Below are 16,246 nucleotides of genomic sequence, written 5' to 3'. Positions count from 1 at the left end.
TTTTGTTCAACAAATATCTATCAAAAGCTACTCAGGACCAAGTATTGTATAAAGTGTTATGAAAAGTGTGTATTTAGGGCCAGGTGCGGTGGCTCACGCCTATAATCCCAGCACTTTGGGAGGCTGAGACAGGCGGATCACGAGGTCAGGAGATTGAGACCATCCTGGCTAACACGGTGAAACCCCGTCTCTACTAAAAGTACAAAAAATTAGCCAGGTGTGGTGGCGGACGCCTGTAATCCCAGCTACTCGGGAGGCTGAGGCAGGAGAATGGCGTGAACCCGGGAGGCGGAGCTTGCAGTGAGCTGAGATCGCGCCACTGCACTTCAGCCTGGGCGACTGAGCAAGGCTCTGTCTCAAAAAAAAAAAGAAAAAAAGAAAAAAAGAAAAAAAAAGAGAAAAATATGTATTTAAATTGGACATGGTCTTTATTCAAAAAGTTTACAGTCCAATTTAGAAAAATAAGATGGTACATAAATATTTATATCATTCAATATTTTCACTGCAGAATATAGAGGAAAGAACATTCACTTACAAAAAATTGTCACTAATCACAGATTAAAGGCAACGGAATATTTTTCTTCTTTGTAGTAGCAGAAAACATAAAGTAGTGTTTAATAAATATATTTAACTTTGGATAAATTATTCTATAATTTTTAAATCTCTGAATAATGAATCCAATGATTTTTATGCCATCTGACCTGATAGCATTGATTGGAAGATGATTCATATGAGGACTTCACTTCTATTAAATGTAATAATAGCTTCACTATTTTTACTTTAGTAAGAATTAAAATGGTGCCATGGTTTTGTTAACACACCTATCACAGTTCATGCTAATAAATATAAACACTTATTTTCAGTTTGTTCGTGGTAGCACCTTCAAAGAAATCCCCGTGACTGTTTATAGTAAGTATATAATAAATATTGGCCACATGGGTTGCAAGGTATGAAAAAAGAAAATACATTTCTTTGCATTTATAGAGATTATTGATAATCTGGTATTTAGAATTCCAAACTGCGGCCAATCTCATTTCACTTGAAAAAAGGTTTGTGGTCTCAGATAACCTTCAACCCCAATGAACCTCTTCCCTACTCATTGGCAAAACAGGAACGATATGACATGAGAAAGATGGCAAAATATAATATTAATGTGGCAAAGAGCCAGGAAAAAAAAAAAAAAACATATAAAGGGAAGAGATGGCGAAAAGACCCTCTACACATATCTGAAAATTCAGATGTGTGGACACAGAAATGACCTTAACAAAGACTTGTTGTTTACACCACGCTCAAGCCCCAAGCTATCTAAGGGGAGGCTGAGAAGCACGTGTTAAAGAATACCAATGTTTCTGAAGTGCCAGTTCAAAAACTCTCCCATCCAAAACTGGACAAAGAACAGAAAAGTCTGCCATGTGACAAATCTAAAGTTTCCAAATTCCAGGGTTCTTTGATCTCTGACACTACCAGATTATCAAAATTAAACCTCTACTATTTAACAATGGTAAAGGGTACTTCATTCTCATAAAGTGTATCTAGTAGGATATCTTTTCCATCATGGCTTTTTCTTTATCTTTTATCTCCTTTTTTCTTTCACTGTAGCTTTCAAGCAGAAATCCTTTTCATTTTGTTTTGGCTCTGTAATTAAACACTCAACATGTATCAGTAGCTAAAACATTACTTCAGTCCCCACATTTATTCTGGCTAGAAAATCATTCCATTTTATTCCATGAGCATCCAGTCATTTAATTAAGAAATTTCGCTTAAGGTTTATACTAGATATGGAAAAGGAGTAAAGCCAATTTAAGGAGCAAAACAAAATGTCTGCTGCTCTTGTTGATTCAATTATGTAATAATAACATGCAATTCCAGCATCAAGCCAGCTCAGCACTGTATTAAAGATGTAATTGGAATAGTTATGATTCATCATGGGAATACAATCTTGTAAAAAATATGTTTTCTGAAAATTAAGTAATCCTTATGGGCTCTATTCATCAGACATGTTATGTCATCTTTCTTCAAAGGTATAAATATATACATATATATATATACACACACACAACACACACACACACACACACACACACACATTTCCACTACATTTCTTTAGCTTTCCTTCTTTACCCATGTTAGTTTCACTACTTTCTATATATGTGAATGCAATATCTTGATTACAATGAGCAAAAACATTATAATTATTTTCTCCTACTAAATTGCATCCTCACTCACAGAGAATAAGCCACATTTTATTAAGATACACAAGCTCAATGGTCCTTCCCTACCTACCCAGAGGCCTTGAAGCAGCTCTAACATTTACATTCCAATGTAAGATGTTTCTTTTACTTCTCCTTAGATGGTATGCTGTTATTAAGAAGTATTTTTAAATAGAAGTAAAGATAAATTAAACTAAATTTTCTATTTTTATATTTCATTGACTTGTTTCTAAAATGCCTTTAATTTTTTGCTGCATATTATCCTCATCCCCAAAATAACATCCATTTTAAAGTGTAGAGTTGAGGGGAAGGAAGCTGTTTTGGTATGAGTTGTCAAATATGGAACATTTGACCTGGAGAGGGCTAAAATGAATATTTAATCCTCAGAACTTCACCTGTCAAAACTATTTAAGTCTGCAGAAAATCAAGATTGAAATGAAAACTACCAACCAACTGAACATTCAAAACGTCAAATTCCTTAACATGATGTAAAAAATGTAAGCTAAAAGTAATTAATCCATTTTGATAGTAGCAATAGAGACCCCTGTATATTCGACCTTCATGGAAAGGTTCTTCTGTGGCAAGACCACCTCTGGAACCAATACTTGAACACACAGATTTGTTGTATTTTAGAGCTTCACAATTTGAGATCTTAAAATACAAAACTTAATAAGGCTGAAACAGTCTCTATAAAGGTTAAGAACCCCCCATTAATTCAAAAAGTTGACACAGCTAAACATCTTACAGCATGAGGTGAGAACTGCAGAAACCGAAGCTGTGCTAGCATCTCACCTCTGCTGTTTTGATGTGATCTGGGTGCACAGTTAGCTTCAGTGTGGCCCGTCATCTAATAGAACCATCTTTCAAGGCTTTTCATTAGAAATGGCAAAAAGCCAGTAGCTCTGGCTTTGTGGCTTCAGAGGCACATTTCCAGTTAATCAGTACAACCAAAGTCAACCAAATAGTTGAATGGTATTTAATTTAATTTAATTTACTTTTATTATAGATCCGGGGGTACACATGTAGGTTTGTTAGATAGATACATAGAGTAATGCTGGGGTTTGGGCTTCTAGTGAACCCAACACCCTAACAGCAAACATAGTACCTAGTTCAAAGACTATTATCTTACTTAGGTAGATGACACATGTTTAAAATATATACCTTGAAATTAAAAAAAGAGAAAAAAAATAACAAAGCTGAAAATTAAAGACATTTTAGCCTATAACTTAAATACTGATCATATAATGTTTGTTGAAAAGAGCTCATGTCTGGCTGGCTGAAATTTATTCTTACTTTTAAGTATTCTGAACTATGTTTCATTTTTTTCCTTTCTATGTCACTGTTATCAGATGCATGAAAAACATTTTAAAAGGCTTTTTCTTTCATTTTCTTTTAATTGAGAAAGAATCCAGCAATGCAATTTAAGATATTATGAATTGCATGACATTAATCATATTTGTCTTCTGTTGCAATGCAGCCAGTATTTTCAAGAAGTACAAAAGAAGGTAAAGCGCTTTAGTGGTACAATTAAAGATTACAGATTTCTAGACATAATTCCTCACTTTGTGAGTATATATTTCACTGGATCAAATTCAAGTAACTAGACTTCAGAGTTCAACACCTGGACATCAGAAGATATATTACATACCATGAATATTTCCTGTATCTGACTGCCTGAACATATTACCACATGCTGTACCTTAGTATCCTACAGAGATAAAAAACGAAAAAAAAAAAAACAAAAAAAACCTTTCTTCAGGTTTTTATGTAAATATCTTTCATGTTCCACTTTCTATATTTTCAGCAACTAAAATTATAACCAAAGTTGTGGAACCAAAAATTAAAGTGATTGAAGGCAGTCTTCAGCCTATTATCAAAACTGAAGGTAAAACTCAATGTTGTACATGGTTCCTTTTATTGTAAAAACATCCATAAAAATACTGATTTCTATGAATGTATCTACATTCTTTTAAAAACTAACATGTTAAATGTTATATAACCAATATTGTACCAATGGCATGCTCATGTAATTGCAGAATGCGGAGTGCAAATTATTTAGCAAAGTAGAGGATGCATTCCTAATACTTTCAGTACATTTGCTTGTACTTGATTTAATTTGAATCTAATTGGCATTGCATTAACTTAGTACACAGATACTCAGTAAACAAATACATTTTTTTTTTTTTTTTACTTTAGTCAGACTCCTTTAGGCTTTATACTCTTTATGTTGCTTTGTTTCCAATCTACCACATGTTCTTTTTTATAACAATACAAGAAGCTCTTCCAAAAAAAAAAAATAAAGCATAGGCATTTTTCATTCTGTAACCTAAGATAGCGTACAAGCTATGTTTAATGAAAGCTTTTAAAATTACAACCACACGAGATATTTTTCAATCAGATCATCAGAACTATAAAACAAAATGAGTAGTTTATGCAGTGAATTGATTTTTAAAATACTTAATTCCAGTCCTGAACATATTCTTACATACAGATGCACACATTATATGAGATAAATACACACACACACTTCTCTTCTGATGTTTCAGACTAGAACATTAAATAAGCAGTTACTTTTCTCTCTACTCCTACTACGTACGTTAGCCAACTTCAACACCTTTGATGTTACTTTCATTTCATGTATTTTAATTATGTCCAAGGATCACAACTTAATTTTTTTTAAATTTCCATGTATAAGCGTCTTAATGTAGCAAGTTAACCAGAGAAAAGAACTAGTTATCTTCTTTGTGCTATGAGAAAGCTAGAAACAGTCTTCCAAAAAGGAGAACAGTTTATATCTTTGATCGAATCTTCAGAAAACTATAATTGTAATTACGTTTGTTTTTGCTATTTCTTTTGGTGGTTTGAGATGGTAACCTATTGAATACTTTTATCTATATTTTTAAAGTAAGCCATTAATTTAAATTTATACATTGAAAACACATAGGTAAAAACTTATTTCCTAGCTAATTAGTTATGTTAGTATTCATTCTTGAGACTTAAAATTGAGTTATTCTTTGAAATCTATCCTTGTTTTAAAAATAGTATAATTATATAATTGACTTTCTATAGTGATGAAGAGAATTTGGTATTTTAAAAAGAAATTAAATTAGAAACTTTTGTTGAAAAAATGTTCCTTGATCATTGTAATGAAACATGACACAATGATCTTTGATAAGACAATTGATTTTAAAATCAAATCTTGTCCTGTTTTTAAAAATCAGATTCCCTAAAATTTTGCACTATAATTGTGCACAGCTTCTTTACCTGAAATTATTTACATATACCATTGTTCTTATTTTCAAAGATTCTTCTCCTTTGAAGCTTCTTTATTCAGCTCATTTATCTCCTCAATCTTTTTCAGTAGGATTCTATCCCACTAATCTTTATTCAGTTAAGATCACACTGGAGTGTCATCTCTACATGGCTTCTTATAAAGGGAACATGGACAAAAAATGGAGTTGTGTCACCTACTCATTAATAACTTGAGTTCAGAAATTACACTCCTGTGTAGCATAATGAAGGAAACAAATATTTATCTTAGTAGAAATTTACAATGGTCCAGCTTCCAAGACTGCTACTGGCATTTCCTTCTTACTGTTTGAACAATCATAGATTTATTGATGACTTTTAAATTCTTATGAAATAAACTCCAGGACACAATTTTAAGGTGCCTCTGATAAAAGATGCATAACAGCATTTTAGAATTAAGAATAAATCAGCTAAAAATTCAACAAATACTTATTGAGCAGCTATTGTGCTGGGTACTTTCCAAGGTGTTGGGAGTGAATAGGAAAACAATTTTGAGAAAATCTCTTTTTTCATAGAGCTTAACTATAAAGGATGTCTCCAAAATTTCAGTTTGGCTTTTCTAAAGAAATATTGATTTAGATATTTTATTAACTCATTTTTGGTTCTTAAATTCCTTAGGCATACTTTCTTTTGAAGTTACCACACCTTAAAAACCTGTCTTTATGTTTTGTGCTCAATATCCCCTGGCCTTATATATCAAATATAATGGCATGAAATACTTATGGTTTCAAAAAACTTTAATTTTCATTATTTTGGATTGTTCTAGACCGGTTTAGTTTTGGTAATCATGTACATTGACAATTTCTGAACAAGCAAAAAAAAAAAAATGCTCTCAAAGATAAGCAAGCAACAGTTTCATTCCACTATTGAAGGTTATTACAGTATGAGTTAAATGTACTGAACTTATTTTCCTTACTCCTCTGTGAAACAGTCTTAATTAACTAATGTAGTAAGCAGCTTTCTAACCTTCAAAATGATTTTCTGTGGTAGCAAAATCATTTTGCAAGTCAAATGCAACACTAGTTTAACTTTGCATTTGAAGGACTGTTTAACTATTAATTGGTTAATTTTGTATCATTCCCATATAGAAGGTAAGTACTCAAATTCTTTTCCTCATAAAACCTGACATTCAGCGTCTTAAAGGTAGGTATCCATTTGGTATTTTCTTATATTCACTCCTATACCCACTAAATCAAAAATATAAGGTACTGAGTGATTTTAAAACTTAAATGAAAAATTTTAATAAGGAAAAATAGACAATATCAGTATGATAAAGTGGGATCTACACCAGTTATCAGAAAAACACAAATGTGTACATACTGCATGATTTGCAAAGTGTAGCCACATATAATATTTTGCATAATCATACTTTATAACTACCAATAAACAGATGGATTTATCCATCTGTTTAAAAGCTAAAGCAGATGCAAGTAATTTTAGTAGCACACCAGCAGACTAAACTTTTTGTTCTCATAACTGTTGTCTACTTTGAAGACAATGGGAAATATTTAAAACTGATTTCATAGAGCCTGAAACCACTTTGACATTTGAGTTGAGTAACACCGAATGTTGAAATAAATGTCCTATTCCGGTAAATTTAAAGGACTGTTTTAACATGATAATTTGTCTCCTAAAATAATGTCCCAGGACCCACAATAACAAAAGTCAAAATTGAAGGTGAACCTGAATTCAGACTGATTAAAGAAGGTGAAACAATAACTGAAGTGATCCATGGAGGTGCGTTCCATATGTTACCTGGGGCCGACTACCTTCGCTGTGATTATTTTGAAATAGTGTTGGTTTAGAAATATTGAACATCTGATATTTTCTCTTACTTTATAAAAATTGTGGGAATTATTTTCTCAGCTATGAGTTCTTATTAGCTGGTCAGAAATAAAACATAGTTAGCTTTTAATGGATCTAGTTGGAATTAATTTATCAATTAAGTCACCAGGCCCAACAAAATGTCATGATTTTTGTATACACAAGTGAGGATTTTGGAATAAAATTGTAACACTAATGTCAGTATAAAAGGAAACATTAGAAACAGTAGGAAAAAATGACCATTGTTTAAATCTCTGTCTAATAAGCCACTCCACTGCTAGGATTTATGGTAGGGCTTCCCATTCCAATGATATAGAACTCCCTGGATTCTCACTCTAGCATTCATTCCACATCCAGAAAACAAGTATGACATGGAGAGTTAGCATGTCAAATGGCCCTCTCTCTTAACCAAGGTTCAGGACATTGGCTGTTACCTTTTAGATCCCTACTGATGTGATTTTTTGGGGGATATGTCCTAAAAATGTTTATGATTGAATCTTAAATGGTAATATTTGTAAAAATATAGTTAATCATTACATTGTCTAGCTTATGGATATATAGTCACTATATGAGGGTAAATCAAATGCATTTGTATTCTCCTTTTAGAGCCAATTATTAAAAAATACACCAAAATCATTGATGGAGTGCCTGTGGAAATAACTGAAAAAGAGACACGAGAAGAACGAATCATTACAGGTAGACATTAATTCCATACATGGATCTATGCCTAGATTATAAAGATCAAAGTATGGTTAATCCCCAAAAACAAGAATCATTACAGAAACAAGTCATTTTCATGGTGATTACTAAAGTTACTTCATATTTTGGCAGATATAATATTATTCTAAATATGTAATCCATGTTTTACTCTCGATTGAAAATTTGTAGACAAATCTAAAAGCATTTTTATTACATATATGCATACATACATTTAATATGATATACCATTGATATAATATACCATTTTCACTTTACTATTTATTAATGAGTTAGAGGACCCGAGAAGAAAAGCCATTTCCTCATGTGAGCTTCTATTAATCTTAAGGTCTATACATCTACATGCCAAAATAGAAGCAAGTTTATACAAAGCAATTGATCAATAATTTTAGTAAACCTCATATCAGACTTCCAAGCTAGTGTCCAGTTAGCCTAAATTAGCCTAAAATTAGCCTAAAATTCTTAATTCAGCTATTCTTTAAGTATTTGTTTAAACAATTAGTGAGCAAGTATGGCTCGTGCCACCTACTTATGGAAATAAAGTTTTATTGGAACACAGTCTTGCCCATCCACTTATATAATACCTAAGGCTGTTTTCACACTGAAGTATCAGAGTTGAACAATTGCAACACAGACTACGTGGCTTACAAGTGGAAAATGCTTACTCTCTGTCACTTCTCAGAAGTTTGCCTACTTCTGTTTTAGACCTTTTTCACTGTCTTTCTCATAGGTCCTGAAATAAAATACACTAGGATTTCTACTGGAGGTGGAGACACAGAAGAAACTCTGAAGAAATTGTTCCAAGAAGGTCAGCATTTCTAGAAAAATAAGAATGTGACTTTACCTAAGCTATCCGTATACAAGTCTAAAATAATCTGTGAGGCATTCTACATGTTTTCTACTCTATCTCATTCTATTGTTCATTTCCATACCAACAAGAAAAAGCACAAGAATAAGGAATTAAGCATAAATGGCAGTCATTTTTTTATACAGTATTTTGTTCAACAACTTTATAAGAATATTGGTATGTCAGAAAACAGCACTAAAAGTTGTGAAAGAACCGAGTGTTGGACTGGAATATCATTATTGGGCAGATGCCATTATTTATGACATAAAGTCTGCTGTCTTTATTTTGTTATATAAACCAATTTCTGCTATAAACGTGTATCCTCTCAGAGGTCACCAAGGTCACCAAATTCATTGAAGGTGGTGATGGTCATTTACTTGAAGATGAAGAAATTAAAAGACTGCTTCAGGGAGGTTAGTAAAAGGACAACAACTAACCCCCTTAACAGGTTGTAGTGACTTGAGTTCAACTTTTTAAAGACTGAGCAAGCAGATTTTTTCTTTTAATTAGGTTAAAAAAAAAAAAGACAACATCTGCTGTTGTCTTAATAGATGGATTGGTTCAATGGTAGTTAACAGTTACAAAGAAATGATTATTAAACAGTCTTTAAAAAGTTCTATGGTATAAAGCTTGGGGAGCAATGAATATTTTTTTGCTTTGATTCAGATAATTTTAAGGACCTTTTAAGTAGGTGAAAGGGAAATAATTGTTAAATTGCTAGTTGTTAAACAAGCCCAAATTTGATATACGTTTTACATTAAAAAAAATTATATTCACTGCCCCCATAAGAGCAATCAAGGCATGTCTTTAAATTGTATGCATAGATATAGCCAAAAACAGTGCATTTAGTAACATTCTTTTCCAAAACTATTTTCTTGGGAATGAGTAACTGTTTCTTCTAACAGTTTGAGTGATAATTTATACCTGCAGATATAAATTATTTTGCATATAAAATTAATCTTAATCTTTTATGGAATGTTGTCTGTCTATGGCATTAATGGACCTTAAGAACAAAGAAAAGAATTCAAAATCTTACATGAACCCTACATAGTAATTATTCAAAGATGCCCTAAGTGTTTATATAGATATATAATTTGTATCATTGGCATTTGAATAAGTAAATTTCTACTTCATTTTTTAACAAGGAAAGTATTTAAATTCTTTAGAAAAACCAAATAGGCACTTTGAAATATACCATTAATTGAGAAACGTAACTGAAGTTTGATGTTTATCCAAAACACAGTCCAGATGACTTTTCAGTTTAATTTTTAAAACTATATCACTATGTCCAAGAAAATGTAAATTATCTTGGGACTTTCTATATTTTTAGCAATTATTTCTATATTCTGTAGTTTAATAAACATAAAATCTCTTAAATAGTATTTAGAAACTTGTGACAGTTTGGAAAAATTTTAATTCAACCAGCAATTGAATTTTCCCTCAATAGAAATATATATGTCTGAAAAATACAAGTTTCCTCCCAGAATTCCAAGAGTACGTAACACAACAGAGACATAATGGAACCAAAGATTCCTGTAGGATCTAACAAAGAATTCACTATCTACCCACAAATGCTCAACTGTCTGCTAGGAAAAAAATCTAAGGATTTGAGGGAAGAGACAAACACATTATGAAGATTAAATTGAATTCTTTTTTTTCTTTTAGTCCTTGCCATAGTAAGCAGCTTTGTAGAATGGTAGTGCTTTTTAGGGAATCAACAAATTAGTAACTGCATCAGTTTATATTGCTTTAATTCATCTAGGCTTAAATTTCAGGTAAGTATATTTTCTTCCCCTTTGATAAACCCTTGTTATTGAGGTCACTATGAAAAATCCAGCTAAATACTAAAGAATTGCTTCAGCCAAGAAAAGATATAACTGCTATAAGTATATGACATTCAATTTTTAGTTAATGAACTTTCTTAGCTCTTGTCTCTGTTCATCCCAGAAGTTTATTCCTTTAGTACCCAGTGTATGATCTCTCTACATATCTGTAAGGCATCAGTTTTCACAATGCCACATCAACTATTGTAGCATTGTGAAAAAACAAAAAAACATGAAAAGTTTTTATCAAACCATTTCTCCAAGGTTTTGCTTTTTGTAGGAAAGACACTATATGCAGTAGAGTTACTTGCACCAGCATTAATTGGACCTGCTTGTTTTCTTTTTTTCTAGCTATCTAAAACCATCAGGTCATTACTGAGTCACAAGTGTCCCCTTGTCTAGATCCTAAAAGGCATTGATAAAAGAAGCTAGTAAAGATTACATTATGTAAGACTTTTTTTTCAAGGTCTCGCCAATCGATGCATATCTGAACCATGCTCTTCATCTCAATAAGTTCCACCTAAAACTCAATTTTCTATCTAAACAGTTCATATTGTATACATTGTGGTACATGTAGTACATTTTTGTACTTTTGATAATTTGAGTGTGTTTCTCAATCATTTAAGTCATGACTATTAACATGGCTAAGTGGTTCTTTGAGTACTGATGTTGTGATTTGTCACTGATATTTCCGAGACCTTAACTGAAAAAATTTCTCATTAAATGCATAAAATTTTTGTGCTTACCTTAGAACTATGCATTCTGAAATGACTCAGACAATTCAAGGAGAGTAACAGACTATGTTGAAAGGAACAACAAAAAGTCATTTTAGAAGATTTTTGCAAATCTGCCAATTTAAGAGGTTAAGATTTGCAACCTCTACAGAGAAGAGTAGATCGGGTTGTAGGTCTGCATTCAATCTGAGCCCCAACTCAATCCCAAATTAGTTGACTCTTTTCTTGCTTGTTTCCTTCATCTGAAAGTGAGGATAGTCATGACATCTACAGTCTAAATGAGTTAATGTATGACAAGCTCTTAGAACAATGTTCAGCACAAAGTAAGCTGTCAAATGTTACTGTCAGAATCATCAATTGACATTAACATGGTCAATTAAGTAATGTTTCACACTCAACTTTAAATTTCCATAGTCATAGCCATGGAAACATACAAAAAACAAACACGCAACAAAAAATGTCAAAATAATTGAGCTGGGCACTTTGCATGCTTTAGAAAATATGATGTAGGGTGGTTCTTTGTGCCAAGCTATTCAGGTAATTGGTTTATCTTCCCATGTTTTGCTGATCTAAACATGATCTAATGTAACGCTCATTCATGTTGATGTAGCAGAGAGCTGCTAGGAATAAACCTGTTTTCTACACATTAATCAAGCTGTTCTTTCAAAGTGTTTGACACATTGAATGTTTTTTATTCTGGAATATTATCATAGCAAAACATTAATTGGATGGTGTCAACATTATGAAAGGAAATCTGAGCACACTTGCTTGTTTTGAAAAGAAATTGATAAATACTTCTATGATGCAGTTTAAGTTATACAATTAATTGCTATCTGGAACTTAATAAGTTCACTATAAGCAGTGTGACTGTGTACCAGTTAAAGGTTGGATCTGTCTCTTCTTGACAATTTTCTAGAAGCCATTATTTTGTTACCAAATAAACCTGAATATTTATATTTACATTTATGTCTATTTGAGAATATTTCATAATTCAGACTTGGCTGTTTTACAGACTTCTCCCCATTACCCAACATAGTGAGATTTTTCTATAGTTCTATATTTTCCTCTAGTATTAATGTGGTTTTATAAATGATTATATGCCTTATATTCTGGGGAAAAAGACATGGAAAATGTGCTAAGTAGACAGAAACAGAATATAAGTTTTTTAAATGTCATTTCTTTTTTAAAAATTTGCTTGGTGTCATATAGCCAAAACTATTCATGGTGATTGTTTCATTGCTTACTTTTTATATGATTTCAGAGAATTGAAAACATATATATAATAGAAAAAATTGGACTTCATGCCGAGTATAGATTATATATATAAAAGAAGTCAAAATTTGGAGAAAAAAATTTAAAAAGATAAGTAGGAAAAATGAAGTAACTATAGAAACTATATTTACTCTTTGATCTCAAATGCCCAAAAACTAAGTGAAAATGTTAATTTAGGCCTACCAGGTCACCTTGTCAAAAAACTAAAAGAAAAACAGGAGAATTGAGAAATGTTACAACTATAATACCACAAAACAGCATAGTTTTGAAACACTTGCAGTTCTTAAATATAAAAGCTTTTATTAGTGAATTTTTTAAAAGGATTTCACAGGATTGACACTGAATCAGGTTGGGAGGTGGAAAAGGGTAATGGCATATTCTTCCTGAATTGCTTATTATAACATTTCTAGAATCATTAGGTTAATGCTACTTTGTTGTCCTCATGTACAATAGAGGAATCACCAGTTGATTTTAATGATAATTTTACAGAGGCATACATTACAAATAGGTATGACTGCAAAAACAGGTGGCTAACTCTGGGAAGATACTTGTGTTAAACTTTATATGACATTTAATAACCCTTCATCATAAGGCAATGTTTTTTACAAAAAGGTTGAAAAAATCATGTAAGTCATTTACTCTGCAAAAATGGCACATTATGTGGGGGTCCAAAATCCATAATAAAACAATGTGTTTTGCAACTAAGAAACATTCATTATGATATATGGAAAACTCTGTCTACTTGTCCTTTGTCAGAAAATGTGAAACTCTGAGGATCATAAAATTTACTAAAAGTGATCTTCATGTTTAAGTGATACTTAGACTTTACACTGTTCTGCTTAACCGTGGTCTCCTGTCCGATTTTAGCCATAATTGCAAAGTATTTCTAACTACAACAATTTAATTTTAGACACACCTGTGAGGAAGTTACAAGCCAACAAAAAATTTCAAGGTAAGTGTATTGGCTACAGTAATGTGTGTATATGGCCTCTTTTGTTATATGAGGAGAAATCAAACAATAGAAAAATCTTTTAAAGTATTTTATTGAACTTTGCTATCGATCAGAGAGAAAAGTTAGCCAGTTTCGATGAAAAATATTTTGATATCAGAAAATAAATTTCTCATGTTCTATACTATCAGTAGAATTTAATAACATATTAAGGGAAAGGCCAACATACTAATGTAAACTGCTAGGCATACTGAACCCTTGAGATAGACTCAAGTGTATAATCTCCATATATATATATACATATATATGTCATGTTTTATATGTACAAGTATGCATGTAATTTTGTGTATATGAGTTAAGTCAAAAAGAAATTTTTGAATAACAGATAAATGTAGAATGCAGGTGGACCTGAATCCTCAAAAATGTTATGTGAGACGATGTTACAGTTTGAGACATAAGTAAACAAGAAATATATATATGCAAAAAACCATTAATATAGCTATTTACAAAATGTTCATTTAAATGTGATTATATATGTATATATCACATATGCATTACAATTTATTTCATAATTACACTATGTGCATTTTCTAATTCCTCCACTTAAGTTATCTTACATTCCAAACACATTGAGAAAGCAAGAATTTCCCTTGTGGAACCTAGAGTAAATTGCAAGCTTGGAATTACAAGTTTGGAATTTCTGGGTTAATTACATACTAGTAGTCAAAAGAAGACGCAAGGCTTATCAATGCACTATAGGAACATCACACTTTAAGCCAATCCAATAATATAGACCTTTGAAAGTAAAAGATCAACTGCACAGATTTTTTTAAAGAATGTATCAGTAAATCTATGTAAATATCCAAATTCACACAAGTTTTCTAAAGAATTAAAATTATTAAATTTCAAATTATTTTTACTTTTGATCAAAATACAATATTTGCTTCACCATAAGTTGATATTAAGAAAACAATCTAAAATTTATTACAATAAAAAATGACTTCTGATAGATATACAGAGAATAATATATTCTTAAATTTTAAAATTTCCTTACATTTAAGTCTATACATTCTCCTTTCTTTCTAATTAGGATCTAGAAGACGATCAAGGGAAGGTCGTTCTCAGTGAAAATCCAAAAACCAGACAAAAATGTTTATACAGTCCTAAATCAATAACCTGTCCTTAGAAAATTGTGAGAGCCAAGCTGACTTCAGGAACTGAAACATCAGCACAAAGAAGCAAACATCAAATAATTCTGAACACAAATTTAATTTTTTTTCGGAATGAGAAACATGAGGGAAATTGTGGAGTTAGCCTCCTGTGGTAAAGGAATATGAAGAAAATATAACACCTTACATGCTTTTTCATCTTAAAAGTTCTGGCTGACTTTGAAATCCATCAGAGAAAAATGCTTGTCACCAGATTCATTACAATTCAAATCGAAGAGTTGTGAACTGTTATCCCATTGAAAAGACCGAGCCTTGTATGTATGTTATGGATACATAAAATGTATGCAAGCAGTTACCTCTCCATGGGAAGCTAAGTTATAAAAATAGGTGCTTGGTGTACAACAAAACTTTTTACATCAAAAGGCTTTGCACATTTCTATATGAGTGGGTTTACTGGTAAATTATGTTATTTTTTACAACTAATTTTGTACTCAGAATGTTTGTCATACGCTTCTTGCAATGTATATTTTTTAATCTCAAACGTTTCAATAAAACCATTTTTCAGGTATAAAGAGAATTACTTCAAATTGAGTAATTCAGAAAAACTCAAGATTTAAGTTAAAAAGTGGTTTGGACTCGGGAACAGGACTTTATACCTCTTTTACTGTAACAAGTACTCATTAAAGGAAATTGAATGAAATCAGTGTTTCTTGAGTTTTTCTTTAACTTTTAAGTTCGGGGTGTGCAGGCATGTGCAGGGCGTGCAGGTTTGTTATATAGGTGAACGTGTGTCATGGGGGTTTTTGTATAGATTAAGAATCATTTTTGTATAGATTAAGAATCCGGGCACGGTGGCTCATGCCTGTAATCCCAGCACTTTGGGAGGCCAAGGAGGGTGGATCATGGGGTCAGGAGATCGAGACCATCCTGGCTAACACAGTGAAACCCCAGCTCTACTAAATATACAAAAACTTAGCTGGCTGTGGTGGTGGGTGCTTGTGGTCCCAGCTACTTGGGAGGCTGAAGCAGGAGAATGACATGAACCCAGGAGGTGGAGGTTGCAGTCAGCGGAGATCACGCCACTGCCCTCCAGCCTGGGCAACAGAGCCAGACACTGTCAAAATAAATAAATAAAAAGAAAAAAAAAAGAATCATTAGAGAATGAATCAATCGTTAAACATCAGCTGAATACTTAATATAACCCTAGGACTGTGCTAAGCCGTGAGGATTCAAAGGATGAATCAGGCTTATTTACTGTCCTCAAATGATAAGGAGACATGTAATCAATTATCATCAATACACCATGGGCTATGCTAGTATCATAAACAGCACGACACAAGCATGGATGCATCAATTCATTATTCCTGGGTTAGGCATGGGGGACCCACAGAG

The 16,246-nt window shown here is 32.1% G+C and overlaps 1 protein-coding gene across 9 annotated transcripts in view; it reads left to right on the top strand.

The window, feature by feature from the left end:
* Positions 1–15,554, top strand: part of POSTN (periostin) — a 35,351-nt gene extending 19,797 nt beyond the window's left edge. Inside the window, exons 16-23 of one of the 9 annotated variants that reach the window (XM_005585682.3) lie at positions 864–909; positions 4,015–4,095; positions 7,167–7,256; positions 7,950–8,039; positions 8,791–8,868; positions 9,237–9,320; positions 13,647–13,688; positions 14,776–15,554. In XM_005585682.3, the coding sequence (XP_005585739.2) occupies positions 864–909; positions 4,015–4,095; positions 7,167–7,256; positions 7,950–8,039; positions 8,791–8,868; positions 9,237–9,320; positions 13,647–13,688; positions 14,776–14,813 (549 nt within the window). In that variant the 3' untranslated portion in view covers positions 14,814–15,554. Of the gene's footprint in view, positions 1–863; positions 910–3,687; positions 4,096–7,166; positions 7,257–7,949; positions 8,040–8,790; positions 8,869–9,236; positions 9,321–13,646; positions 13,689–14,775 lie in introns of those variants that run through there. The other 8 variants (XM_005585683.4, XM_005585685.4, XM_005585684.4 and 5 more) reach the window with 8 other exon arrangements.
* The last annotated feature ends 692 nt before the right edge of the window (positions 15,555–16,246 follow it).

The sequence above is a fragment of the Macaca fascicularis genome, chromosome 17 (genome assembly GCF_037993035.2).
Source record: "Macaca fascicularis isolate 582-1 chromosome 17, T2T-MFA8v1.1".
Taxonomy (NCBI): Eukaryota; Metazoa; Chordata; class Mammalia; order Primates; family Cercopithecidae; genus Macaca; species Macaca fascicularis.
The sequence above is the reverse complement of the archived record's forward strand: the minus strand, read 5'-3'. Positions and strand labels throughout refer to the sequence as shown.